Genomic DNA, 27,418 nt, shown 5'->3' with positions numbered 1-27,418 from the left:
ACATACATACATACATATATATATATATATATATATGTTGTGTCTTTTTAGCTGTATGCTTCTCAGTCTTTGTTCATCTGCCTTATTGCCAACTTAAATTAGTTTCTGCCTTAGTTTGTGGTAATTTTTGTTTTCTTCAGTTGATCAAGCCTTCTATATTTAGAGGGAAACTTTTTTGCCTTTGATTGCTGTTTGCTTTTCTCAATAACCATTTCCCTGTACTTGTTTCCACCTTTCTGAATCTGTGGGAAATATTCTAGCTCTGATTATATTATTTTGGTTCCTAATCAAGCTCTAACCATCCTAAAGATATTTGACCTCTTGCCTCTTCCTTGCAACTGCCTTATAGCTAATTTTATTCTTTAAGAAAACTTTAAAAAAAATACAACGGTGATAGATTTTCTGGACAACCTTCCCTTTGCATTTATGTTGAATTTGATAATACTATGGTCACTCTTCTTGAGCAATTCAAGAACATGTTGTTATATCATTGTCTGGAAGACTTCATTGTTCTCTTTGTACTTGAGCATTCAGTGTACCGTCAACAGCAGTTAACCACCACTTAAGACTGCAATTCTATGCTTCTTTTCCTGGGAATATCCTATGGAACTCAATGCCATTTGCAAGGACTGCTGAAGAAGCACTGCAGTGGTTTCTACAGGCTGGGACAGCCTGTAGAAACCACTGCATACTCTTCCATACTCTTCAAACTATAGAGCAGGCATAAAACTTAAAGTACACTTTTGTTACTCTCCTATCCTGCGCCCCCAGGGAGCATTGCTTATAAAGATCCATATTAAAAAAGTGTTTGGTGTGTGCCATGTTTCATATTTTTATTCCAAATAATGCAATTTTTGGCTTAACTGCTCAACTAAGTTTGCTGATGATGCCAGATTATTCAGTATAGTGAAAATCCAAATGGCCTGCGGAGAGGTCCAAAATGATCTCTTGAAATTGAATGAATGAGAAAGAAATGACAAGAGAAATTCAAAATAAATAAGCACAGTAAGTGATGCACAATGGGGCAAAAAAGTTAACTTCACATTTACACTGGTGGAGTCTCACCTAGCAGCAACTAGTGAGATAAGATCTTGGTCTGTGTTTCACAGCTCATTGAAAAAGTCAACAGCATGTGGAAGATGTGAACAGAGAAAAAATTCCATGCTAGGGATTAGGGACTGACAATAAGACAGCCAGACTCATAATAATTTTATATCAATCTCTGGATGCAGCTACAATTAGAATTCGATACATGTGAGACAGTCTTTTTGAGATGGGATTATCAGCAGAGGTGAAGAACAACCCAAACCATCAAGAAATTGAAGCATGTCCCCCACAAGAAAATGCTGAAGCATTTGTTGTTCAGTTTTAGAAGAAAAGATGACAACCAAAAGTAATATTTATAAAGTTACACATACCATGAAGCAAGTAGACAGAAACATTTATCTCCCTCTTTCATAATACCACAGGCCATCCGATGAAACTGACCAGAGATACAGAAAATTTATTATGCGTTATGTAAATTCCTGAAACAAATTGTGGTGCTAGCCACAATGACTCTAAAGGAGGCTAAGACAAATTCACAGAAGATGAGCTTATCTATTAACTAGGGTAGTTTGTGGAACCTCCATCTTCCACTGAATAACTGCATAGTTGGGGGGCGGGGGCGGGCAGAGAAAGGGAGTGGGGGGAGGAAACAGCACAAGAGGACTGAAACCTTCATGACCTGTTTGTGGGCTTCTCTGAAGCTCTGGGCCCATCACCTGTGAAATATAGGACACTGAACTGGATAAAAGATCCCTGCTGAATCAGACTGTTTTTAAGCTTGTGTCTGCCATTTTAAATTTCTGTAAAGCACTTGTATTAAGAAATCAAGATCAATTATTTTAAAAACTCAACTGATGTAGTCAAATAAATGTTCAGGCCCCACTTAACAAATTATGTTTAGATCCTGTAAGGCAGTGGTTTTCAACCAGTATGTTATGGCACCCTGGGGTGCCTTTGAATGATAGCCAGGGGTGCCACGGGCAACACTGGCCTCTGTTCCTTTCCTTCCCTCCCTCCTCTGATGCCCTCTTGCATCTCTGCCTCCCAAACGCTTGCACAACTGTTTGTTGCAGCAGCCCTGGATACAAGCTCCCCAGGCGAAAGGTGCCTCTGGGGTTGGCCATGGGGTGCTTCCCAAGCCCCTGTGGGACAGTGTGAGGAGGCACCTCTCTTTGGGGGGGGGCAGCTCAGAGACCAGGGGTGGCAGCAGTGGCTGCCCAGGACTCCCAAGAAGGAGAGGAGAGGAGGCTGAGGGAACGCTCCAGAAGGAATGGTGTCTGAAAAAGGATGAGAGGCTGCCAGTTCTGCAGGCAAGGGGTGACATAATTGGGCTCTTGAGCCACAGAAAAGAATGCAGTTGATCAAAGGGGCCGTGGACTCAAAAAGGTTGAAAATATCTGCTGTAAGGGAAAAGTTTAGGAATGTATCATCTAAATATACATGCACAGTGACTAGGCACCTGGTGATCTTGCTACAAAGAAGGTAACAACGTTTATACCACGTCCATCTGGCAAAGGGTTGGTTCAGATGACCGCCACGCTGGGAGGCTCCCAGCAAAATAGGAAAAACACAATAAAACATCAAACATTAAAAACTTCCCTAAACAGGTCTGCCTTCAGATGTCTTCTAAAGGTCAGATAGTTGTTTATTTCCTTGACATCAGAAGGGTAGGTGTTCCACAGAGAGGGTGCGACTACTGAAAAGGCCCTCTGCTTGATTCCCTGTAACTTCGCTTCTCGCAGTGAGGGAACCAGCAGAAGACCCTTGGAGGAGGACCTTGAATGAAGAGTTCTTAAAATTATATTCAGCTGGAGAAAAAGCTATGTATTTGCTCTTTAATACTGTTTCACAACAGTATTCTTGTGCCATCTTTAAAGATGTTATCAACCCACCATTGAGTTTGAGAGATGCACCCTCTACTGGCAAAAAGTAAAGAACACTGTCTTGCATAAAGTAAATCATGCTTTTTTAACACAAATATACATGGAGATTAAGGTCTATAGATCTTTGTCAGTGTTAAAAGGTGGGTTAAGAACCAGGGGTGTTTGCTGTCATTCGTCTGTCTCAGGAGACAATGGAAGATGCAGGCCTGAGGCTGAAAATAAAATTTCCCATCACATTTCTGCATGTTAATTCATTAGAAGAAATGTTACTGGTATTAACGTGATCTGCTCGGTGGTGGGGAAAACTACCGAACAATTAAAATATAATGGCAACCAGGCATTTCTCTTTGCATGTCATGCCCAGAATGTATGTCTTGTTTAGTATTTTAGACAGTGGAGCTCTGGAAAGTGAAATATGGCTTGTAAGAAAGGATGAATTAGTTCGAGTGGGATTGAGTTGAGCTTAATTTGTTGGTGGTGGCTTGTCCATTGTTCGTATCCATTTCCTCAGGATACAATGGAGGAGTACGCCTTTGGGGGTGAAGTCAAACCGTTGGAGACTGACAGCGCCTGCTGTGACTGTAGAGACCAATACAGGAGAGACATGTTTTATTGCAGGTGGGGCAGATGAAGGCATCCAGTTTTGGTGCTACAGGTGCACTGTTGCGTTTCTTCTCTATGCTCCTTTCAGCGGTTTGTTCATCCTCCTCTAGTCACTACTGTGGATACACAACCTGTCTGTCTCACTAATTAAAAAACTAGAAAGCAACAAAACTTTCTTTACACGAAATCTTTAAGCCACTCAGGTCAGACAGAAGATGTAAACAATTATATAAAGTAAATTAAATATTGGATAGGAATTCCCACAAAACATGCAGAAATTTAAGAGGAAAGTCTCCACACAGAGAAACATATATGTACATTCAAGAATACACAGGGAAAATATAAAGTACTAAGAAGTCACTAGCAGCAAGGTACCCCTATGGCTTTGGAAAATGGCAGACCTCTCTTTCTAAAAGCTTTTTAAAGCAGATATTGAATGACAATCTATCAGGATGCTGTACTGGTGAATTTCCTGCACTGGCAAGGGTTGGTCCAGATGACCTTTTCCATTCTATAATTCAATACAATAGTACTGTTAAGTTTCAGTCACAAATCTGAATGACATTTCAAGATGGCCAGAAAATACAGAAATCAAGGTATGAGAAGGCCAGTACAGTCAAATCAAAAGGCACCCAAACTTCTTGTTTTATTCCCAACTCTTCTAGTCATGCTGTACAAGTTTCTACAACCCTTCCAAAAGTTGGAGGGTTCACCTTCATCAATGAAAGCAACATGAACATCATTTAGCATAAAAAGAAACATCAATAAACAATTGCTGCAGGCAGAGATAAATGTATTAAAACATCTGAATATAAATATTAACATTTCCCTATCTAAGCAGGAACAGTAGCAATGCCAGCAGCTTGGCTTGAGAATTGTGTCTGGCTCATCTCATCTGGTGCCAGGCCAAGTTATAAGCTGGTTACTTCTGTTTCATAAAAAGAAAGATCTGAAATCTTGCGCTCAGCTCCAGCAACTGACAATCTCATTGTGGTGGTGGGCAGAAGTCAGGCCAGTGCTCCATGTCTAATTGTGTGGCTAATGCCCTGACTAAATAGTAGAACATCTGTTCTGCATGCAGAAGGTTCTAGTTTAATCCCTAGCATCTCCAGATAGGGGTAGTAATATGGTCTGACTTGGTGAAAGGCAGCTTCATATCATTCTAATTTTCAGAGGACTACCTACCACTTGCTAAGTGTTAGTATTTTTGCAACAAATACCAGCCTGCATGGATCAAGACTGTTCCAGAAAGGAACTTAAGATGTTTTGGAACAAGTTCGGTATCATACCATCAATCTGCCAAAGTGTTTTTTTGCAAAAGAAAAAAAGGGGGGAAATGAACCTCAAGCTTTTGACTGCTCTCTTTAGCACTGGTGGGAAGAGATAGCTGGGGTAGGGTGCTGTAAGATTCGTAAGCTTCTGTTCCAACTATGTGTACAGTGTTAGAAACTCAGATATATAAGCTAGGCACCAAATGGCTACTTAAACCAGGGTTACAGTCACCAAAATGAAATGTCTAGCTGCCATTTTGGGGCCAGACGGCTCGAAAGCCATACATTTCAATATGAGTTTTTGGTTTCTGAAATTTGTTCACATTGTGCAGATAAAATATTGCAGATAGAATGCTAAAGGATGTGTTGTTAGTGTGCAAAAACAGGCAAGATCTAAGGATCCCCAGACATGCACCTCCAGATGGTGGAGATGTCAGGCACAATCCTGGTGCCCAGGCATCTGCACTTGGTTGTAAGAGGCCAACAGCCAGGTGCAAATTCGCCTAGTGCCTGGCAAATTTCAAATGTATGTGCACTCCTTCCTAATTTGGGGTTTGACTGCCTCCTCCATGCAGACATTGTATGAGAGGCATCACCTTGCTCCATCAGTTCCAATATGCTAGAGTAGCAGAACATCATATATGCTACTGGCAAACCCAAGTATCCAAGTGCCAGTCCTCATGTAGTCAAAATTATGCCATGGACACACAACAGGGAGGTATTAGCATGCCTATAGGAACCCCAATATTTGCAACACACAAAAAACCTTCCTTCATTACATTCTATCACCACCTGTATTTATTTTTCTCTTGCAGTTCCCCATCACATGGATGCCCTTTCCCAATGAAACTACCCATCATTTTCACCCTTCTACCTGACATCCAGTTTTCAGCCTCTGTTATTCAGATAAAAAAGTTAGCAGGAGTGGGAAGGAGATAATTTATCTCCAGCTTGGACAATCTTAGCCAACAAAAAAGAACAACCTGGAAATCATAATGTTCACCTTAGATTAGAGTTGAATGAGCTGCCAAAAAAAAGGAACCTTGGCAGTATTGATTAGTAAATGAAGAAATCTGCATCTACAAATTATAGCAGATTGCATTGCAAGTGTGAACTAAACATTACTGTTTCATGCTAAATGAACCTGCAATTAAAACAAAAATTAACTGACAAGGAGGGTAGGCAGTCACAATCTGCTAGCTCAACACTTTTAAGAAATGTAATGTTACAAACTGTTATCCCATAACATGGAAAATAGTTATAGGCTTTATCTCATTATTTGAAAACACTTAACATGCAATCCTAGCCACACTTACTCAGGGATAAGTCCCAAAGTCAGCAAGACTTACTTCCAAGTAAACATGCCTAGAAAAACAAAGATAAGAACACTGCAAAAGGCTGCCAAAAGATGATCAGAGTACCAACTTTGTGTCTTGCTTAGTGATTTTCCTCTCATCCACCAAGCATACTTAATGAAGTAGCTTGCGCACTGACACAGCGGTATTTCCAAAATTCAGTCACCCTGGGGTCCAACAGAGAGACAGACAGGCAGATGGTGAAAGCATCTGTAAACAAGAGGTCCTGTCCTTCAAACAGCACCAATCAAAAGATCACTGGAGAAAATTAAGTCTTCTTATCCCTCATTGCTTTGAAGCAGACATATGGCCTTATTTCACCTTACAGTGTACACATCCACAAAATATTGCATTATGCATTACCTGGAGACCAAAGTCCCATGGCTAGACCACAGTGTCTGTGCCAAGTCATGCTAAGCAGCCTACCCTGTCTTTTCCGATAAAACTGTCTGGAAGGGGCATGTGCTGTTTTCATTGGGGTTCTCGCTTATCTCCTTTGATTAACAAAATGAGACCAAGGATAAGATCAAGAAAACCAATTAGATGCTTATTAATGCCTATGTTATTAGCTTCAGATAATTAGCCCAGAGCAGTCAAAAATCAGAACTCTCTTTTCACACATGGCCAATCTGTGAAACATGATTCAGAGAGGGACAGCCTTCATTTAGTCATCATTAGCTCCATTTACCCGGTGCAGGCGCACACTTCACAAATAAGGAATTTCTCAAACAGATAAACGAGGTCAAGGAAATGAAGCCCACGCATAGGTAGCAAGCACAACCTGTCTTCATCTTTCAACCTTCTTTTAAGGCTTTCAGCTACCAATTGAACAGCTGCATTGCTAAGTGTGACATCTGCTGGATGAACTAGCAACAGACACTATTTAATACCAGAATTTATTTGCTGATCCCTCACCTCTAGTACATCATCACAGCCACATGACTTTCCTTGGGAGTTCTGCACCTTCGTGTTGTCTGCTGCTCAAAATGTGTGTGACACCACAGATTACTCTAGATTACTAGAGTAATCTAGAAAAGTAACAATAGTAAAATAATAACCAGCTCTTCCCTTCATTTCTGACCTTGGTTTAGCAGTTTTGATATTCAGAGGCTGCTGCTGCTGAGAGCTGGTTCAGGTCACCAATAGTAGACTCTGGTTTCCTTTAGCCATTCATAAACTCTCAGTCTGGGAGAACTCCCATATCCTGGATTTCTAGTTGACAGCAAAAGAAGCTTGCAGTATAGTACACACACTTTTGGCTTTTATGAATTGATAGAGGACTGCAGTGCCTTATTTCCCACTTTGACATTTCAGCAATTATTTAGATCAACAACATTAGCTCAAGATTTCAAGTATTGGTCTATAATAGGAACTGCCCTGGAACGCTGCTCAGAAGCTAGACCTGGGACATAATAGCTCACATCTCCATAGGGATGGGTGAGTGGGGGCACATTAACAATCAGGTTTCAGCCTTGTCACTGGCTTTCTATTGCCTTCCTAGCAATGTTCAATGCGCCAATTAAACTACAGAAAGTTAAACTAGGTATAACTTTACAGAACAGCTTCACTCCATCACGTCCCTTCACAATCAGTGTTAGAAACTGGGATAAAAAAGCTATGAGCCAAAAGGCTTCTGGGACCTGGGTTGTGGGCACCCAAACAGAATGTCTAGTTGCCATGGGGGGGGGGGTTGGCAGCACTTTGTATTTATTATTTTGATAAACATGAACGAATACGCAATTCACTTAAGTGACACATTGTTAATATCACATTTTTAGCAGGAATTGTTAATACATGTTTAATTTGGTGTTTACAATAAAAATATTGGTACCATGCTTCAGTTTTCAAAACACTCTACTCTTTATTATGAAACTCCTTAACATATTGTCTATCCTTGACATATACTTCAAAGAACATACATTTCAGTAATCCTTGAGTGACAGCCAGGTACAAAAAATGGCACCCAGACTTTTTGAGGTGCTCACAAATTGTGAATCTTTAGGCGGAAAATGTGCCTGGCGCCCTGCTAATTTTGAACCCTGTTGACAATTGTAGTATCCTGTCACAGCCTCTGGCCTCATTCACTTCTACCTCCAGTTGCACAAAAAGTTTTACCATAGTTTCTACTTAACACTGTTGCCGGTAACGTCTGAAACAGAGAAGTAGCATACTCCCAGAGTCCTGTCCACCTGATCACTACTCTCCCTCTTTGCCAGAGGTCCCATATAATTGTCCCTTCAAATACATTCCTAGATTTAAATACTCCTGGCATAGGACTCACACTAGTAACAGTAAGAGTAACTGAGGCACCAGCTCCTGTTTCATACTGAAAAAGGGAAAATATTCATTAGAGTCAGAAGTGAAGAGAATGTGAAATAGTGTTTTGCACAGCGAAAAGCTACTGAAGCTTTGTGCTACTGGAATTCTTAAGGACTGAATACCAAAAACAAGCCTGAGCACTAGGCTGCATACTATAAATTCATTTACCATAGCAAGAAGCATCTGGTCAGAGAGATAAAATGTCAGTCACAGCTGCCAGCACCTCAGAGGGGATGGCAGGAACATAAGCATCTATGACAGTTAAGTCACCCCAAATATTCAATCAGCTGGATCGTAAGCAACAAAGAAAGAGAAGTCCAAATAGGTCACAATGACCAATCCCTAAGAAAGAACCAGCTTGCTTTCTAAACTATAACTGCACTAGAGAAAAAGGAGCCAACCCGAAGCTCTCTAGATGTTTTGCACTGCAACTCCCATCAGCACCAGCCAGCACACCAGGTTGGAAAAGACTGCCTTGGAGGCTTTTAAGTCTTCCAAGTCTTCTCTCTCATAAATCTACTTTCCTCTTCCCCAATCCAATTCCATGGCCCCACAGATACTCTCCACAGCTTTCCTTTTTGTTTGCATGCACAGGCACTCTTTCACTCAGTCCCCTTGTCCCTGTTACTATGTCTCTTATATGGCTTTTTCTTTGTATTTATTTTTTAAAAAACATATATGAATGTTTTAAGATGATATATATCTGTAATGCCTAATAAAAGTTTGGAAAAAGAAAGCACTGACCGCCTCTTCTGGTTTCTTATTAGACAATGGGGCAGCATAACAAACAGATACTTCTCTGAGACTATACATCATCAATACTTTAATTAAATGCAATCCCATTCTTTCTAGTTTAGTCCTCTAGGAAAGAGGGTCTACAGATCACTTTCCAGGCCTGTTAAACACAGCAAATGCTGAAGGGCCTCCTACATGCGGTAATCACTGTTCCTTGCCGTTCAAAGAACATCACTAGTTCAGCCTAAGGTGAAAGCCCCTTGGTTGCTGCAAAATGGTTTGAACTGATGCAATACCTGCATGCCATTTGGTGGGTGAGGGCCTGTATAGGTATGAAGAGGACAGCTGCCAATTTCAAAGGCATTCAAGGTAAGATTAGTCATTCATGAACAACGGACACCTGACAAGATGAGTGTTAGGTAAACTTAGGAAAAGAAAATGTAATCTTACAAGCAGCCAGAAAAATGCAGGGAAGTGGGGGAATAGAGGCAGGGATTTTAAAATAGGAAAAAAATCTGTAACTTTAAAATAGGAGTTATTCTGTCATCACCAATATTCATCATGCAGCAAAGAGAAATGTTATTCTCAAATCAATTCAGGAGCAGATTTCCTGAAGCAATAAAGGAAAGGGATATAATTCCCTCAAAATATACCATCAGCATTCCTGTTTGTTTTCTTTTGTGGTGATCAGGCATGATCCAATACCAGGAAGAAATGTTTCAGATACTATCTCAACCACCTACAAGTCACTGGCAGACATACAATTCAAGAACAAGGTGACGTAAGAATTGGCATTATTTCTTACTATCAGAGAAATAACTGTCACATGCAGATGTAATGATAAGTAGTTGAACCATCTTAGATTCAGAATTATTTCTGAAAAGTAAGGCGCTGCTCATCCCATCTTTAAGAAAATCGAGTTTTCCCTATTCTTAACAACTGGGAATATATGAAAAGCCTAGTGGACTGCATTTGCTGCCATTGTTAACAAGTGCTACAGTTAGCTACTCCAAGCAATGCCTCAATGACGTAAGAATGAGACTTAGGGAGAATAGTTACCTTCAGCTAGAAATTATAGTTCTCTCCTCTGAATGTGTACAGGCTTACTCTATGCTTTAGATAGGAGCCCCACTGCAGCCAGCAACTGATCCCTGAATCCAATACTGCTACCAGCCAGATTCATGACAGCATCAGAAATGAGTACCTCCAGATCTTCAGTAGTTCACACTTCAATGGTACAGCTTCAGAAAGACTGAGGAGGAATTAGAACGGTCTAGCAATCTTACCTCCTAAGCGAATCCTCCTCTGAACTTTCCTCAGGCATTTCCTGGTTTAAGGCGTCCTGTGATACATTCCCAGGTCTATTTGAAGCAGATTGGCTGTAAACTCTTTCCCAGTGCCCCGTCTCCTGGTTAAAGACCACTCCCACGGTCCTTTCCTCTGGCGGATTAGAAGATCTTCCCAGTGGCAGTCTGCTAGAGGGAGAAGTTCTACTTTCCATTCTCTCGGAAGGTGGTAGCTGGCTACTGCTGGATGGCACACCTTCAAATGTGCTTTGGACCTGCCCTGGTGCATATCTAGGTGTACTTCTTTCCCAGCGAAGTGTGTCATTGTTAAAAGTCAGCAGGTTGTGACAGGCTCGACAGCGGTTCAGGTGCCCCCGTGACAAATTGGAATTGTTTTCACTGCTATGTGGGGTCTGTTGATGAGAAGGACCAGGTCTATCAGGCTCGATGTTGTTATTAAGCATCTCCTGGGCTTGATGTGACTGACTGGGTTCACCACCTATCCCCTGATCTAGCTCCTGAAGCCTATCATATTCCAAGAAGAACCGCCTCAAGTCACACTGAAACTCATTGCGAATGCTGGTTGGATTGCTTGGACCAGCATTGCTAGTGCTTTCAGCTTCAGCACTAGGAGCTGGAAAACCCCTCCCTTCTGTAGCTGAAGTATATACAGAGGACTGGGAGCTTCCTTCCTGCTGTCTCAGTACCGACAACAAGCTCACTGAAGAGGCACTGGTTCTAGGAGGAGGCATACCTTCCAACTCAGAGCGAGGGCCCATATTCAACACTGTTCGAGTCCACTCAGAACCCTCCAACCCAGAGGCCATCTCTCTTGTAGACTGGTGAAATCTGGACGAGTGGCCAGACAAAGGCCCACTAAGGGATCTACGAGTGGGGCCGAGGCTAAGGTTGCGCAGGGTGTTGCCCGCAGTACTGCTTTGTACAGTGCTGAAAGCAGATGGTCGGTTAAGGAGTCCCTGCTCCTGCTGTGCTGTAGTTGCCTGCTCCTGGGGCTGGTAAGGCTCCATTTGCACAGAAGAAAAGGAAGTGCCAGTGGACCCAGAGGATGTGGAAGGGGTGTTGTCCTGGGACGGAAAAAGAGAAGGAAGTCTTGCACTAGAACATCGCCTGCAAAGGCACAGCACCCCCAGATGTTGGCAACATTTTACTGAGGGGAAATTGACAGGCTCACTGAGGCCATTATAGGCAGATGCTCTAGAGGCTTCACTAGCTGGAGGTGGTGGTGGTGGAGGTGGAGGTGGTGGTGGTGGAGGAGGAGGGAGAGGAGGAGGAGGGGAGGGAGTAGCCGAGTCTTGCATGGCGTTTTGCTCTCCCACCTGGATACCAGAAGAACGTGAGGACAGCATATGCAGGAAGTTATGAAGGAGTGGTGTGCGTCTCACAGGCTGAGATTGGAGGATGGAACGCTGACGATAGTGTGGCATTTCGGTACTATCCACAGGTATTTCCACCTCTTCATCGTTCTGCAGAAGAAAGTGCAAGTGATCAATTACCTTGCATCAAAATAAGATGATGCAAAAACAGGATGCACTTTGCCACAAGCAAAGCAGAGACTGCCCTTGGGCAGGACAAAGTTACTGCGAGACTCTCTATTACTATTATTTTTAACTACTTAGATCCAGGAAAGAAACACAAAGGTAACTCATGTTGTTACAGTTAACTCCAACAATGGCAATTCTGCCAAAGGTGGACCACAACTTCATTTTATACAAAGAGCAGCTAGCCTTTTTGGCCTGAGGGTCACATTCACCCTCAGTCAACCCTCCTGGAACCATATACGTGTAGCGTATATGCACATGTGCATGCGTGCATGCGCACGCACGCGCACACGCGTACACACCCACCCACAGATCTCCCTCCTCAATTGCTCTGTGCAGATCAGCTGAGGATACCCTGTCTCTGCTCCAATGATCAAGCTGATGACGAGGGAGAAAATGATTTATATCCCCATTCAGGGACTGGATCTGCCCACCTCAGAGCTATCCCTTTTTTAAAAAAAGCTGCCACCAAAATTGGTGGGGGTGCTGTTGGCAGCTACAAGAGCCAGGCTTCCAGTTCATGAGCCTGGGAGACACCACACTCCAATAACGTCTATATTAATTTTTTTTTTAAAATCCTGCTTTTATTGCAAACTGAACCAAACAGAAGCCACGAGGCTGCTTGAGATCTGCCTGAGGGGGGAAGTAGCTGAAAGAGTTAAATTGATCGCCTCGAGGAATAGGATGTCACAAGTTATATGTATAGGACATGACCTTGAGCAATATGACCCAGTCAGCCATCAGTACAATAAGGTACCCCTGCTCCAGATTCTCTCTGAACAAGCAATAGGTACCATTTTAAGACCTGAGAGAGAAAGCAGAAGATTGTCAAGGGAGAGGGCACCATATTAGTCTTACACAGTTCACAGGAGTGAAGCGCTAATGCAACTCATAAACTTCATCACAGACAAGGAAGCTTTGGGCTGACCAGTATGGATAGCTACAACAGCAAAGCAATCAGCAGCACAGCAAGGCCAAGTATTCTTGAAAATTTCAGAACTTTGGGTATGAATAAACATTTATTCTGTAGTACTATATCACAGCCTTTTTTCTTTTCAAAGAAAGCCAAGACCAAATAACCACGTGGTTTTCTATCCAGGTGTCACCAGATTCACACATATTTAGATTTAAGCATTCTACATCAAATACACCTAGACCATTCATATTCAGTCAGTTTAAAAACAGCAAATATCTAAATATTTTTTTTAGCTCGTTATAAATTAGATCCCATTTTTTTTTCATTTCTTCACAAGTCCACTACATATGGTGGAAATTGCCTTCTTTAATTTTACACTTCCAGCAGGCCTTATTTCCTGTTTTGTACATTTTTCCTAATTTTGCTGGTGTGATGTATGCCGTGAATTTCATTCCACTGCTCCATAATTTCGACCACTTTTCATATTCTATATTGTATCCCAAGTCCATTGCCCATTTTGTCATGACCTCCTTTATTTCTTCGTCTTTAGTGTCCCATTCCAATAGTATATCATACATTTTGGATAATAACTTGGTTTTGCCTTCAATTATTTCTATTTGAAATTTAGATTTTTTCTCACTTATCCCTACTTTCTTATCTTCCATCCATATTGCGTTTATTTGATGATATTGCAGCCAGCCTGTTAATTTGTCTTTCAACTCCTCATATGTTTCAATTCCAGCCGCTTTCTGATCTTATCAGTAGGTCTACGTAGGTCAATCTTTCTCCTTCCATATTTGCTTTTTTGGTAGTTAAAATGTCAATTGGTGATAACCACCAGGGTATTTTCCATTCTAAAAGTTTTTTATTTTTCTCCCAAACTTCATATAGTGGTCCTCTAATGAAAACCCTTTATGTACCTTTTCTTTATTTAGCCACAAGTAGGCGTGCCAACCGAACCTGTTGTTGAAACCTTCTAGGTCTAACAGGTCAGTGTTTTCCAAATTGATCCAATCTTTGATCCAGCAAAGGCAGGAGGCCTCGAAGTATAGTTTCAGATTTGGCACCGAGAATCCCCCTCTTTCTTTTCAGTCTGTGAGTAATTTGAATCTAATTCTCGGTCTTTTCCCTTGCCATATAAATTTTGAAAGAGTTTTCTGCCAATCCTTAAACATTGTGGAACCTCTAATCACTGGAATGTTTTGGAACAAAAATAACATTTTTGGGAGTATGTTCCCCCCCCCCTAAAACTGTTGCTTTGTTTTTTCTTTTGGTTATTTAAGTGAAACTCAATAAAAAGAAATTTAAAAAAAACAGCAAATATCCACTGTCTATTTAATAAGACACAGAACTCTACACCAGGAAACACCAGTTATACATCTAATAACGGAATAAAAAAGTTACCTGTTGATTGGAAGGGTTAACAATTGCTGTGAGTAAATAATGCCCAAGAGGATCGAACCGAACTAGTCTGAAACAAAGAAGAAAGGTTTAATTTTAACAGAACAAGCTGTTCCATCAAATAGTACTATCGAGAAGGACTTCTTGCATTTCTGTAGTGTGCCACAATGTAAAGAAACACCAAGTTTCAGATTCACAAATAACAGGGAGTGGGAGATGTTCATCCATCCCTGAAGTGTACCCAATTCCCACAATGGCCAAACACTGCCATGCATGTGAATGAGGAAACACTGTACACAATTTAGCAAAATGAACATTCAAATAGCAGGAAGTGCTAAGGAAGAAGACTGCATGGTAGATTGAGGAAGCTGAATGGCCACAGAAGCATGTGAGCTTGCCGCGTTTCAGACTCCACGGTATATTGTTTTTAGAAAGAAAAGAAAACAACTGGCTGGTTTTATATCTCCATATCTGAGCAAGAAATCTGAAGAGAAGGCTAAGAAAACAGGAATCTGAGCACCGTATCCAAAGGCCCAAAAAGCAAGATCTCGACACACTACTTTGTTCAATTTTTGTTCATGAATTCCAATTCAAGAGTAAACTCTTCCAAGTGTAAAAAAGAAGGACCTCCAAAATGAATAGTTATACATATTACAAAATTTGAAGAAAATAAAATTTTACTTCCCAAGATATAAACTTGCTTTATGGTGCTTTAGCTTAATTATTTAAGTCTTACAGATGGTAGATACAGTACTTTAGCCCAATGTATTGTCATTATAATCTCATGTTTCCTGTATATAGTGCTAAGTATATTAGCAAAGAATTAACCTTCCATTAGCTTCCAGGACCGCCCTGAGGTCTATGGATAAAGGTTGGTATACAAATTTAAGTAAACAAACAAACAAACAAACAAATTACTTACTTACTTACTTCATGGCTACATTTTACTCCTAACTGCCATTTCTCACTACCAAAACTTCAAAACAGATATGACAATTAGCTTCTCTTCCTCTAATGAGTCATTAATGTATTTTTCTTCCTGTTCAACAAAGGCTAAACACCACTATGCTTTATAGTTAACAAGAAACTAGTGGGGAAATCTAGCATTGACCTTACTTAGAATGCCTAGAACTCGTCATTTGTTAAGACAACCCACAGTAGCAGCCTCCAAAAGAGCAACCACATGTTCACCTGTCTACATCATTTTGCACTCCTTCATAAGACCCCTCTCTCTAATAGCACAGAGCTGCTTCTAGCCATCTTCAGTTATTTTCTGTTAACTTTATAGGCTGCATGACCAAGTCACATGATGCAACCTGACACTGTCTGCCTGAGATATAAAAGTTGGGCTAAGCTAGCTCTGACTACCAAGAGATCCTGAAATAGTAGTAACAACTGGAAAATGCCTTCCCATGTCTGGATTTTAAACAGATATTCATGCTCTGGTATACATTCTAACAATAATTCAGGCAATCTCTGCCCTACATGATTCTAAGTAAAACATTCAATGAATCCCATATTACTGCCCAATTGCCTGGTAACAGTACTAATGAAATGCTACAGTTGTATGAAAAATGTACCTACACAATGAAAAACTGTAACAGGTGAGCCTGTAAAAAATGACACATTTCTCTGCTCAAGTAAAACTCTGGATAACTAGTCTCTTGCTGCTCCATAATAAATGCACTGGTAATAGCAACTACCAGGGATATTCTATGGCAGGTTTTATAAATAGTGCCAAGTTTGTCCCGCTATTTGTCTGGAAAAATATTTGCTTTTGTCCATCATGTGTATACTCCCAGCCTTCCTATAACAAGAGCACATGGCAGCTAAGAACACAAAATACGTTTAGAATACATTAACAGAATAAAACCATCAATTAAAACCGTATCAAATCACAGCAGCAGAATACTCTAATACTTGTCCTGTAACATCAGAGTTAGCTTATACAATTTTCCTTATAGATTACTGTAATACATTATATGTGGTGCTACCTTTGAAGGCTTGCTGGAAACTGCCATCAGTACAGAATATGGCTGAAAGAGTACTAACTATGATTGTATTACACAAGGACTTAATCATCTTCACTGACTCCCAGCCCAATTCCAGTTCCAATTCAATTCCAGGTTCTGACTTTTAAAGCCATTCATAAGCTTGGGACCACAGTAGCCAAAGGATCCTCTTTTCCCATATGTACCCAACAATGACCTCTTATCATTGTGTGCCCCCACAAGCTAAAGAAAGGTAGGAAGCCAGGATAGTGGCCCCTTGCTCGGAATGCTTTTCAAAATCGGTGAAGATGTTTTTATTCTCACAGGCCTTTAAAATCTTATCTTTTATCCTTATTTTTTAAGGTGGTATTTCTATGGCCATAATTATCTGTTTTGAGCTTATTATTTTAATGCTACTTCTTAGAATTAGAAACACAGTAAGCAGATAAATAAATATGATTGCAGTCTATAGGGCCAGGCCTACTTGACTTGAGCAGTTAAACCACACTGTGTGCCTTCAAGACCGTACTTTCATCTTCTGGTTTACTAGTGAACCCTGGGGTGCAATTAAGAGTTTTCCAAGCTGTCTCCAGTGTCATAGGGTTTTTTTTTTTCCATTTCTGGCTAAAACTGTGTCCCAAGCAATTATCTTGAGGATTTCTCCTAAAGATTGCTCCCTCTTATCTTCGTCTTCAACTAGATACACTCATGCAGAAGGATTACTCACCGGACTCTCTCCATTTCACTGGCTGTTTTCACAACTGCAAAAGGCTCCCGGCGACTCCAGTCCCAGAAGTGGATCTCATTGGCTGTTGCAATTAGCAGGAGCTGGGCCGTTGGATGGAAAGCCAAAGATGCTATGGCATTGTTGCTATCTGTAAACCAGCTCTCACTTCCACCCTGGGAGCAAACCAATCTATGGTCAATGGTACTGAAACACAGTAATTCCAAACAGGATCCCATATACACTATATGGTGACCTAGATTTATATCACAAGCATCATCACATGTGCTTCCGTTTTATATCACCCCCAACTGCATAGCCAAATTTTAAAGACCTTTGTCTCACTAATTACAGGAAAATCATTATATACTGTTTGTATAGGCTGTCTGAGACTCACTGAATGTTCCAGAGTAATTAAAAGAATTTGATTATGTAGAAACATTTCAGCCCTTCAACATTAGTATGGATAAAGGTCATGACACACTACAGTACTACTAGAAAGCATTTTTTAATTCTTGAAACCTACAGTAATCTTTCACTGAAATGTTTGCAGAAATAATTATAGGTCCTCCAAAGGCTTTATCATTAACTAGCACAAGATTTCTGCTACAGCTTGCCAATAAGGCTCTCAACTGGCAGAGTTAGCATTTCATGATCAGAAAATAAAACAAATCCATAACAGTAAGGTAAACAGGTAATATTTGGAGGGATGGAACCATGTATTTGGGTTTATCCCTATTACCAGAATAATATGAGAAAATGCTACAGTGAAGAAGGTCCCACACCAGTGTGGCAATGCATGTATTAGCCTGGCATAGAGTGAGGTAAAGAGCATTAAAAGGAACTTACGTGCAAATCCCAGATTCTAACCTCTCCATCAAGGCACCCTGAAGCAATAAGCCCTGGAATGGTAGGATGAAAGGTTACACACCATGGTGTGCGTCGATGCCCAACTAGAGAGTGAACACATTTGCCCGTTTTCACCTCAGTGATGTAAATATTGTGATTCACATGAGTAGAAGCCATAAGGGTCCTGGGGAAATTAAAAAGCAACATAAAAGAAGGGGAGGGAGGATGGGAAGAGAAGGTTGTTTAGCAAGCAATTTTGGATGCAGAAACAGAGGAGAGAAAAATATGAACCTGTACAGATATGCCTCATTGGCTGTCAAGCCCAACACCCAAACCACCAAGACATCACAGCTCCAAGACCAACTTTCTAAAAATAAGTCAATGATACTTCAATCTAACCAGCCTCACAGCACACATACTTGAGTTTTAGAAAGCTTACATAAGATTGTTAAAAGTTAATAATTGTATTTCCAAGATTAACAGGTAAGAGAATAGTTACCTGTTAATAATTAAAGTACATTTTTGTCATTCTAATATAGTAAATACTCCAAAAAGACTTAACCATTACTCAAGAATAGTAGAGTAGTATACTCAACTATATTTTTTAACTGGTCAAATGCTCATAAAATGATAGGTTCTCCAAATTGTGCTTTCCACCTTAATATCTATACCCTACCATCCCTACAGGGTGAGTCACTCCCAATTTTCAAACATCACTTATTTCTGATATGCACTGCAACAATCTTGCTTGTGGTACATTTGGACAGTAGCCAGGCCCTAAGCTCTCTTGTATATGAAAGCCAATTCCTGGTTCTCATCTGTCACACTCTAGAAAAAGGGTAATCAATGCAATGCTCTCCAAATGCTCCTGGACTCCAAACTATCATTAGTCTCAACCAGCATAGCTGATAGTCAGGGATAATAGGGACAACCTCAAGGACACCATGTTGGTTACCCCTGCTCTGGGGTGACCAATTAAAACAAAACATGAGGTGACTATGCAAACAGGGATGGAGTAAGTTTTCATTGGCTCTGCCTTGCATAGTGTTCTATGAAACAAAAAGCAAGCAGACTACAATGACATTTGAGAGGGTGGAGGAGCAAAAGCTGTATTCACTAAAGGAAAATTGATACTACCACAGTAGGGACAAAACCTGCACAGGGCTCTCAAGGACTTCGCGCCTTCCCTGTAGGGTCCCTGAACCAACCAACACAACAAGCATTTCACCAGTTTATATGAACATCTCCTGCTACCAAGTTCTTTGCAAGTCTACATTCTGTCATTATCATAGTTCAAAAAGAGTATTCCATGTACACAAGTAGTTTCAAATAATCAAAAGAGTGAGCAGCACTTGGTATAGCGAAGCTGAAAGACTCTTTGGAAGCTCTCACAGGTATGCTGAGGAACATTTCTCTTCACAAATCTTTCTAACAGATAAAAGGGAACATAAAATAAATAATTAATAAATAAAAAGAGAACAGAAAATATATACATAGATGTGTACCTGTCTGGACTGAATGCCAGTAGAAAGGTGGAGCGTGGACTGTCTGGCAACTCAACCTTCTGAAAGTCAAAAGAGCACAAAACATTTTCTGAGCTCAAAGTATCAGTGAAGTATACCAGCACCCCTCCCTCGTGTGAAGTTTGATAGAAGAAATGATACTTTTGCACAATTGTTCCAGGAGTATCAAAGGGTTATAAAAAATTTAAAAGGTTCTATCCATTTATTCTGAATCTGGCACATACCAGATAAAAATATTTAATTCAAATTCAGAAACCTAAGAAGTATATATAACTCAAATTACCCACAGGCAGAAGTGTCATACACAGCCTGAAGCTCCATGGTTAAGAACTTGCTTTGTATGCCAAACTATCCTAGATCACTGTATGTGCAGGTAGGACTGGGTAAGACCCACATAGGGAACCCTGAAGTAGTGTCAGTGTAGACAATGCTGACCTAGATGAACCAATGTTCTGATTTTGTGCAAGGCAGCTTCCTAAGTTCAGTTGACTTGTAAGTGTGTCATAAGGAGCTTTACCTTGCCCTCCCATTTCATCCAACGGGTTTTGTCTTCTACCAACTCCTGCAGAAGACGCTGTGCTCCCAAAGCTTGCGTGCCCCGTTCTCGGCCCCAAAGGATTCGAACAGCATTCTTCTCTGGTACAACCTTCATGGCTTTTACTGTCTCAGGGGAATGAGTCACCGAGAGACACCAGATCACAAGTGCCAATAATCTACACAAGTGCCATCCACTCCTTGCAAGGCTGTCCTCATGGAAATCTAGATAGTGAAGATATATTTCAAGGAACCCAAGTCAGAAGTTTCCAAGAGGTCAATACAAATTGGTATCTCTCTGTGTAATTGTTAACATTCCATCCCCACCAACATAGCATTACTATTATCATCATCAGATTCTCAAGAGAGACCACTGTACTTGCAGCACATTCAAGACAGATCTTCCTCAGGTTGCAGAATGATGGGCCCAGGTCCAGCATTTTCATGGCAAATCTAACACATAGTAGATGGCCTGCAAAGTCTTACAAGAAAAACTTTGTGTGGTTGGAGATTTAACAAACAGCAAGTCACTCTCTTATTAGCTATGGTTCACTGAACACCTGATTCATGTTCACTTCACTACATGGATACTCTTGTCAAACTTTTTTTAAATAACTCTTCGTAAGAATTGATTTGTGGCAATTTCATTTTCAAATGTATTTTGTAATATTTAGAATAAAAGTATTTTCCAGTCAAGACAGTTTCAGCTTTAAAAAAAATATATTTGAGAAAGATAGAACATAAACAGATTACATTTACGGTGGTACCTCAGGTTAAGTACTTAATTCGTTCCGGAGGTCCGTGCTTAACCTGAAGCTGTTCTTAACCTGAAGCACCACTTTAACTAATGGGGCCTCCTGCTGCTGCTGCGCCGCCGGAGCACAATTTCTGTTCTTATCCTGAAGCAAAGTTCTTAACCTGAAGCACTATTTCTGGGTTAGCAGAGTCTGTAACCTGAAGCATACGTAACCTGAAGCGTATGTAACCCGAGGTACCACTGTACTGCTGCTAAATCACTTCCTGTCATCATAAAACTCACCATATGAGTTATGTCACAGGCCGAATAAAGTGACCTAACCCAAATCACATAGCAAATACACCACCAAGTTGGATGTGAAGATATTTCCAGGTCAAGCACACTATCAACTGGATTTACGAAAGCAGGTCTCATCAAATACTACAAACTAAAAAGGCATAATATGAAACTGGGGAGTTCTCATTACAAATTTTACTTTATTGAGAACAACTTCCAGACTGCTGACCCAAGACAACAGCTGCTTACCAAGACGGATATTTTTAATCAATTGCAAGAAAAGAAACTTTCCTTACTAAGGAAAGTTAACAGAGAGAGTTCTCAAGGGAATTTTCTTGAGGAATTGCTTTGCTCACCAGTGTAATAAATCAAGTTTACATAAAGTTAATGTGTATACATTTGATTAACTTTCATAATCCATTCTGAGTGCAATCTGAGAGTGGTTTTTCTTCCTTCCTTTATGACTGGCCCCGGGGGTGATGGTGCTCTGAATGGGCGGAACACCTAGGCTTAATTTGTTTCAAACACTGATGTTTTTAGTTTTTAAAAGAATTACGCAACTGTATGATCACATGGGTAAAGCCAGTCATCTTTAAGATTTAATCTAAGTAAACCTTTTACAAAGAAAATACAAATACCATTATGCAGAAGATTAAAGTGTTCATTCTACCCTCAACCATTTACAACTGCACTTCCTCATGTCCTGTTTCTATTCCTTGTGCAAATTGGGAACAGAGAAAACTCCCCCTTCACACTTGTTCCATAATAGGAAGAAGTTGGAGTCACTCACACTTTTTCTTTCCACTTCAAAAGCAAATACACTTACATCAACCCCTTTGGGAATCTGATCTGGCATGAGAGTGTGCCCTGGACATTCCAAGGGATATCCCATCACTATTATACATTGGTTTCACTCATCAATATTCTGAAAGAATGCTAGATATCTACCTGGTAATGTTTATCAGATTTTGGAAAAGCGTTTCTACTGCTTTCAACTCCAGGTACATACAGAACAGTTCTAGCAATTGTGTGAAAGCCTGTTTAATCAAGAGCAGAATAAATGAATGCAGATGCCAGTTGCCAACAAAAACACCAGAGACCTCCTCTGAGGAAGAAGCATGGGATGTCATGGAGCACCCCAGTCCTTAATACTTAATACTTGGAAGAACTTGAAAAAAATCCAAAGTGCCTCAGCTCATGAATGTCTTGCCTGGAACCCAAAATCATCCATCCAACCATATAATGAGCCCTGCCTTGATCTCTAAGTAAGATCCATTTGATACCTTTATTGACATACTTTTGGCACCAAGTAAACACTTTCCTTTTCCACCAGGCTTTTGATGGTGCAAATCAAGGCTCCCACACACCTGGGAACAGGTAATACAAATTAAGGATAAGTTAACAGAAGCACATGGAAGAGCCTTGGCTCACTTGAGAGCATAGGACTCCAATTCATATCATGCATGTTTCCAATGCTCTTCATGTGCAACTTACCCAATCAGCCCACATTTATTTAGTGAACAAAGGTAGGAAAGGGGAAATCAATGTTGCTATAAACCGAGAGTATCACAAAGCATACAATGAATCAGAAACAGCAACAAAAGGTTTAGGGATACCAAACACACAGTGGGGTAACCAAGATGGCGCCCTCCATATGTTGTGGACTACAACTGCCATTAGTCCCAGCTAGCATGCCCAAAGGTGAGAAACAATGGGAAGTTGCAGTTCACAACATCTGGAGAGCACCATGTTGGCTACCCCTGCTCTGCAGGAAACATTCAGCAATCAGTAATCTTAATATCTTTTGCTGTAATTATTGACTAATCCAAGCCTCTTTCACTAATAGACATGGGTAGTGAATGTGATGCCCTCCATTTGTTTTTGAACTATACTTTCATCAACCTTGACCATTGGCCATGCTGGCTGAGGCCAATGGGAACTGGAGCCCAGAACATATGGAGAGCACCACATTGGCTATCCCTATTTCAAAACTTAAATCCTATGTCTTTCTACTTCATTTGTTTCATGTAATCCATGAACTTGTTCAACACAGAAAGAGCAAGACCAACATGAAATCTGAACAATCAACCAAAAACACTGGCATGGGTTGCATGGCTGCAATTCTAACCATATTTAATAGGAAGTATAAGTCATTGAGGGTAATGAGGCTTACCTCTCAGTAAATGTGTTTAGAATTGTGTTGCACACGTCTCAGACATCTGTATCTCAGAGCACATTGTAGTATCCATATTAATATCAGGTCAAAAGTGGCAATTTACACAAGGTTAAACCCAAGACACTGGTCACAATACAGCATTCATCAGCTATATAAATGGCTATAGGGGGGGGGGGCAGAACAAGGATGACTTGGCAAGGCAGTATTGCACTGAGAAATTGCTAACCTCCACACTCCCTGACAGCATTTCCTGTACCCAATAAATCCTTGCCATAAAAATCAAAAGCTGCCCCACAAGCTGCAAAATTCCTACTGGAAAGTTGTCCTTTTATTCTTATAGCCACTTTTAGAACACAGGGAGAAGCAGACCAAATGTCCCCTAATAACAGAGAATAAATCATCACATTACAAGAGAGAGTGAAGATCCCTATCCATATTTACTATTATTTAAAATACAGTGGTACCTCGGATTAAGAACTTAATTCATTCTGGAGGTCCGTTCTTAACCTGAAACTGTTCTTAACCTGAGGTACCACTTTAGCTAATGGGGCCTACCACGCCACCACTGCATGATTTCTGTTCTCATCCTGAAGCAAATTTCTTTACCCGAGGTACTATTTCTGGATTAGAGGAGTCTATAACCTGAAGTGTCTGTAACCTGAAGTGTCTGTAACCTGAGGTACCACCGTACTTCAATCCCCATTCTATAATCCCAAGATGCTCCCTGAGATGCTCTCAAAGTGGCTTACAGAAATAAAAACTACACAGTAACTGCATGAAACCAGAATTATTTAGGCAGCATTTTCTGCTTGCATCCTTGCTCTTCCATGGTGTCATACCAGGAACAGCCCTCACTAAAATCTTGAGGCAAAGGAGCATGGCCGAGCAGCTGGCTCTTGCTCACTCCATGAGGGAAGCAGTATTTTCTTGCTGGCAGTTGCCAGGCAGCAGGTCCTTTGAGGCATAGTAGTAGAGGCGAGCAGCTGGAACTCACTCAGCCCCATGATGAAGGCAGTTGTCCCCTGCTAGCAGTTGGTATTTCCAAGGCAATTGTGCCCACCAAGGTCCTCTAAAGTTAAATAAGAGGCTGAGCACCTCAATTTCACTCAACCAAATGGAAGAAACTGCAAATTTTAAACAATGAAATTCCAGCAACATTTTATTTCCCTGCCATGCATAACTTAATTCCCTTATCAGAACATGCTTCTTGCCATAACTCTTTAATGCAATGAAGTTCATTTGTTATTTTGAAGCTATAACCCACTGTTTTAAGGTCCACAGCAGCAGGCCAGTATTAGCATAAACTACCAATAGCCAAAACAGGTCCCAGTAGTTTCACACAGATTGCAACAGCATCTGCTTTCTTGTTTTCCTCAAAGACGTCTTACAACATTCTGTGAGCAACTGGATTAGCTAATGAAAGCAAATCAAATTTAGAGTCCTATAGCTCTTCAGTAATAAAAGTACAAGACAACAAGAACATGAACAGTAAATGGCTCTAGAGATAGTAAGCAGAAGGTAACCATTAATTTACAGTGATGGACAGAGGTGTGCACCTCAAAACTCTGAAATGGACTTTTTTCTTATTAACCAACATGAGATCTGCTGTAGCCCAAATTTTCAAAAACAAAGTAGTAGCAGGGACATTTGGGGGTGGGGGAATGTGGTAACACTTTTGCCTGTCTGGTAACTCTTGCCTATTTTGCTATATTTTAAATACATTGTAAGTTGCTTACTTTGGTTAGTAGGTGGGGTGTAAATACTCCAAATGAATGAATGAATGAATTGTAACCTGCAAAAGCATCTGAACAGTGAAATTGTGCATTAATGGCATTTTGTATGAAAATAATTAGCAGCGTTTCAAAGAAATGCAAGTCTAAAAGTATACAGTGGTACCTCTGGTTACGAACTTAATTCGTTCCAGAGGTCTGTTCTTAACCTGAAACCATTCTTAACCTGAGGTACCACTTTAACTAATGGGGCCTCCCGCTGCCACTGCGCGATTTCTGTTCTCATCCTGAGGTAAAGTTGAGGTACTATTTCTGAGTTTGTGGAGTCTGTAACCCAAAGTGTTTGTAACCCGAGGTACCACTGTACTGAGAAAAGTTACAGGACCAACTACTATTGCTTAGTGGATGACCCAATGTACAGCTGCTGCACTTGGATCCTCCCTCTCTGCCCCTGCTCAGCAACAAGTCCTAGAGTCCTGGGAAAGAGAATAATAAGCATGAAACCAGACAAAGGACCAATCACTTGCCAACCATGAGAATGAGATGCCATTCTATTGTTTGTTTGTTTGTTTGTCATCATTCCTCCAAAGGAGCCCAGGGTGATGTACAAACATATATCCATCATAACACACACAGTAAAAATGTACCACTAAAACAATTATTAACTCATTAAAACACTGGTTCCAATACTGTTGCCTTGGGTTAAACATTTAAACTACAAAAGCCTAGATGAATTAAAATGTCTTTAATTGACGTCTGAAAACCAAAGTGGGGGTGACAGGCATACCTATGGGGGTAATTCTAGAATTCGGGTCCCACTATGGAGAAGGCCCTTCTACAGATCTTTGCTCCCCAAATCCTGATGGGGGGCTGCAATAGCCTCCCATTGCTAATCTTAAGGATCAAGTTGGCAGGAAATGGAGGTTTGAGTCCTAAGTTGTTGAAGACTTTGCAAGCCATTACTAATAACTTGAATTAGGCCCAGTGGAACACAAACCACCAGTGCAGTTTTTAGGATTGGTTATACATGACTCCATCTTGCTGCCCTAGATATAAGCATGGGAGCTGCATTCTGCAGGATGAAAGGAAAGAATGAAGTAATGAAAACTGTTTTGGAAGAACTTGTAGTACTGCCTGTAGAACAGCACATGCTGCAAGGCGCAGAAGCAGCCCTAACGCAATTATACTCCATTATTTTATATAAGCCACCTTGAAAATCCTTCTGGATCCAAAGGTGGAAAAGAAAGTATTTTTTAAATAAACTGTTCACAGAACTGAGAATAGGAAGCAAAATGGCAGATATCTGTATGTATGTGAACAAGTGTTCAAATTCCCTAATATACTTTATTAGTAACATCTGAGGGAATTTTGGCTGCTCCTCTCAAACTGGCACCTAGCCACTGTCATTTGTAACCTATTTGGATTACTGCCATGAACTCTACAAAGGACTGCCTCCTGTTTGAAAGATGCAGATGGTGCAAGAGCCAACCGTTCACCTTATGATGGGTACACTTTATAAAGAACATATTATTCCTGTTTTATCAGTTGCACTATCTGCCTATTTGCTTCCAGGCCCAATTTAAAGTGCTGGTTCTCAGTTTTAAAGCAGTGTACAGCTTGGATCCTACATACCAGTGAAAGTCTCTTCCTCCATAAATACCTCCCCATCTCTAATTTCCCAACCTGCTGGAGGGACTCTGTTCATGTCCCTTCTTACACACATGTGAAATAGAAAGGCATGGATCCAGGTCTTCTCCACTGTACCATTCAGTCTATGGAATACCCTTCTAACAATAGTTTCTTTTGCCCCTACTTTGATGACTGTTCACAGGCAGTGAATATTTAAGAAGGTGCTTTTGATGGGCTAAAATAGCAGCAGCTGTAGATCTGTTCTTGAGCTAATTTACTTTCAGCAGCTGCTTTACATGTCTTTAATATCTTGTTACATTGGTTGGTTTTAACCACGTTTTATTATAGTTTCTGAACTGTGGACACTACTTCAGTTGAAGCATATGCTAGAGATGAGTGAACAATAAAACAATCAAAGCCTCTGGCACAGTGGGAGTTAGATTAGTTCCAGTACCACTTCTTGCAAGTGCCTCAACTCTAGAGAAAAAGGGAGGGAAGTCATATTCCCACATATGAGATTGTATTTTCCAAAGGCTTTTGTATTAAAAAGCTGGAGGGCTGCAACTAATTGTCCCATTTCAGTTCATACAATCCATGCATCTGTATCCATGTAATAGGTCATAATAGGCAAGTTTTATTTCTGTGGAACCACATGCAATGTCTCTGCTGTGGTTTGGCACTCTCAGTTTGAGAAACAATTTCCTACCAAACTGTGAAGTACAATAAGTTTTCTCTTATCAGGTAAGTGCAGGCCTGGTCAATTTTGAGTTTTCTGAGAGAAAATCAATGTTGCAATAGCAAAAGCTAGTTTTAAAATGTGCCCAGATGTTCCTGCTGTGGATGCACATTTGGAT

General features: G+C 40.6%; 1 protein-coding gene across 3 annotated transcripts in view; it reads right to left on the bottom strand.

The window, feature by feature from the left end:
• AMBRA1 (autophagy and beclin 1 regulator 1) overlaps positions 1 to 27,418 on the bottom strand; it is a 160,182-nt gene that overhangs the window by 127,657 nt on the left and 5,107 nt on the right. Inside the window, exons 3-9 of one of the 3 annotated variants that reach the window (XM_079950768.1) lie at positions 19,980 to 20,221; positions 19,445 to 19,503; positions 17,940 to 18,123; positions 17,094 to 17,266; positions 14,379 to 14,445; positions 11,837 to 11,983; positions 10,500 to 10,912 (exon numbers count right to left, since the gene is read on the bottom strand). In XM_079950768.1, coding sequence (XP_079806894.1) covers positions 10,500 to 10,912; positions 11,837 to 11,983; positions 14,379 to 14,445; positions 17,094 to 17,266; positions 17,940 to 18,123; positions 19,445 to 19,503; positions 19,980 to 20,114 — 1,178 coding nt within the window. In that variant the 5' untranslated portion in view covers positions 20,115 to 20,221. Of the gene's footprint in view, positions 1 to 10,499; positions 11,984 to 14,378; positions 14,446 to 17,093; positions 17,267 to 17,939; positions 18,124 to 19,444; positions 19,504 to 19,979; positions 20,222 to 22,312; positions 22,397 to 27,418 lie in introns of those variants that run through there. The other 2 variants (XM_079950767.1, XM_079950766.1) reach the window with 2 other exon arrangements.

Source organism: Podarcis cretensis (assembly GCF_951804945.1).
Source record: "Podarcis cretensis genome assembly, chromosome: 1".
NCBI lineage: Eukaryota > Metazoa > Chordata > Lepidosauria > Squamata > Lacertidae > Podarcis > Podarcis cretensis.
The sequence above is the reverse complement of the archived record's forward strand: the minus strand, read 5'-3'. Positions and strand labels throughout refer to the sequence as shown.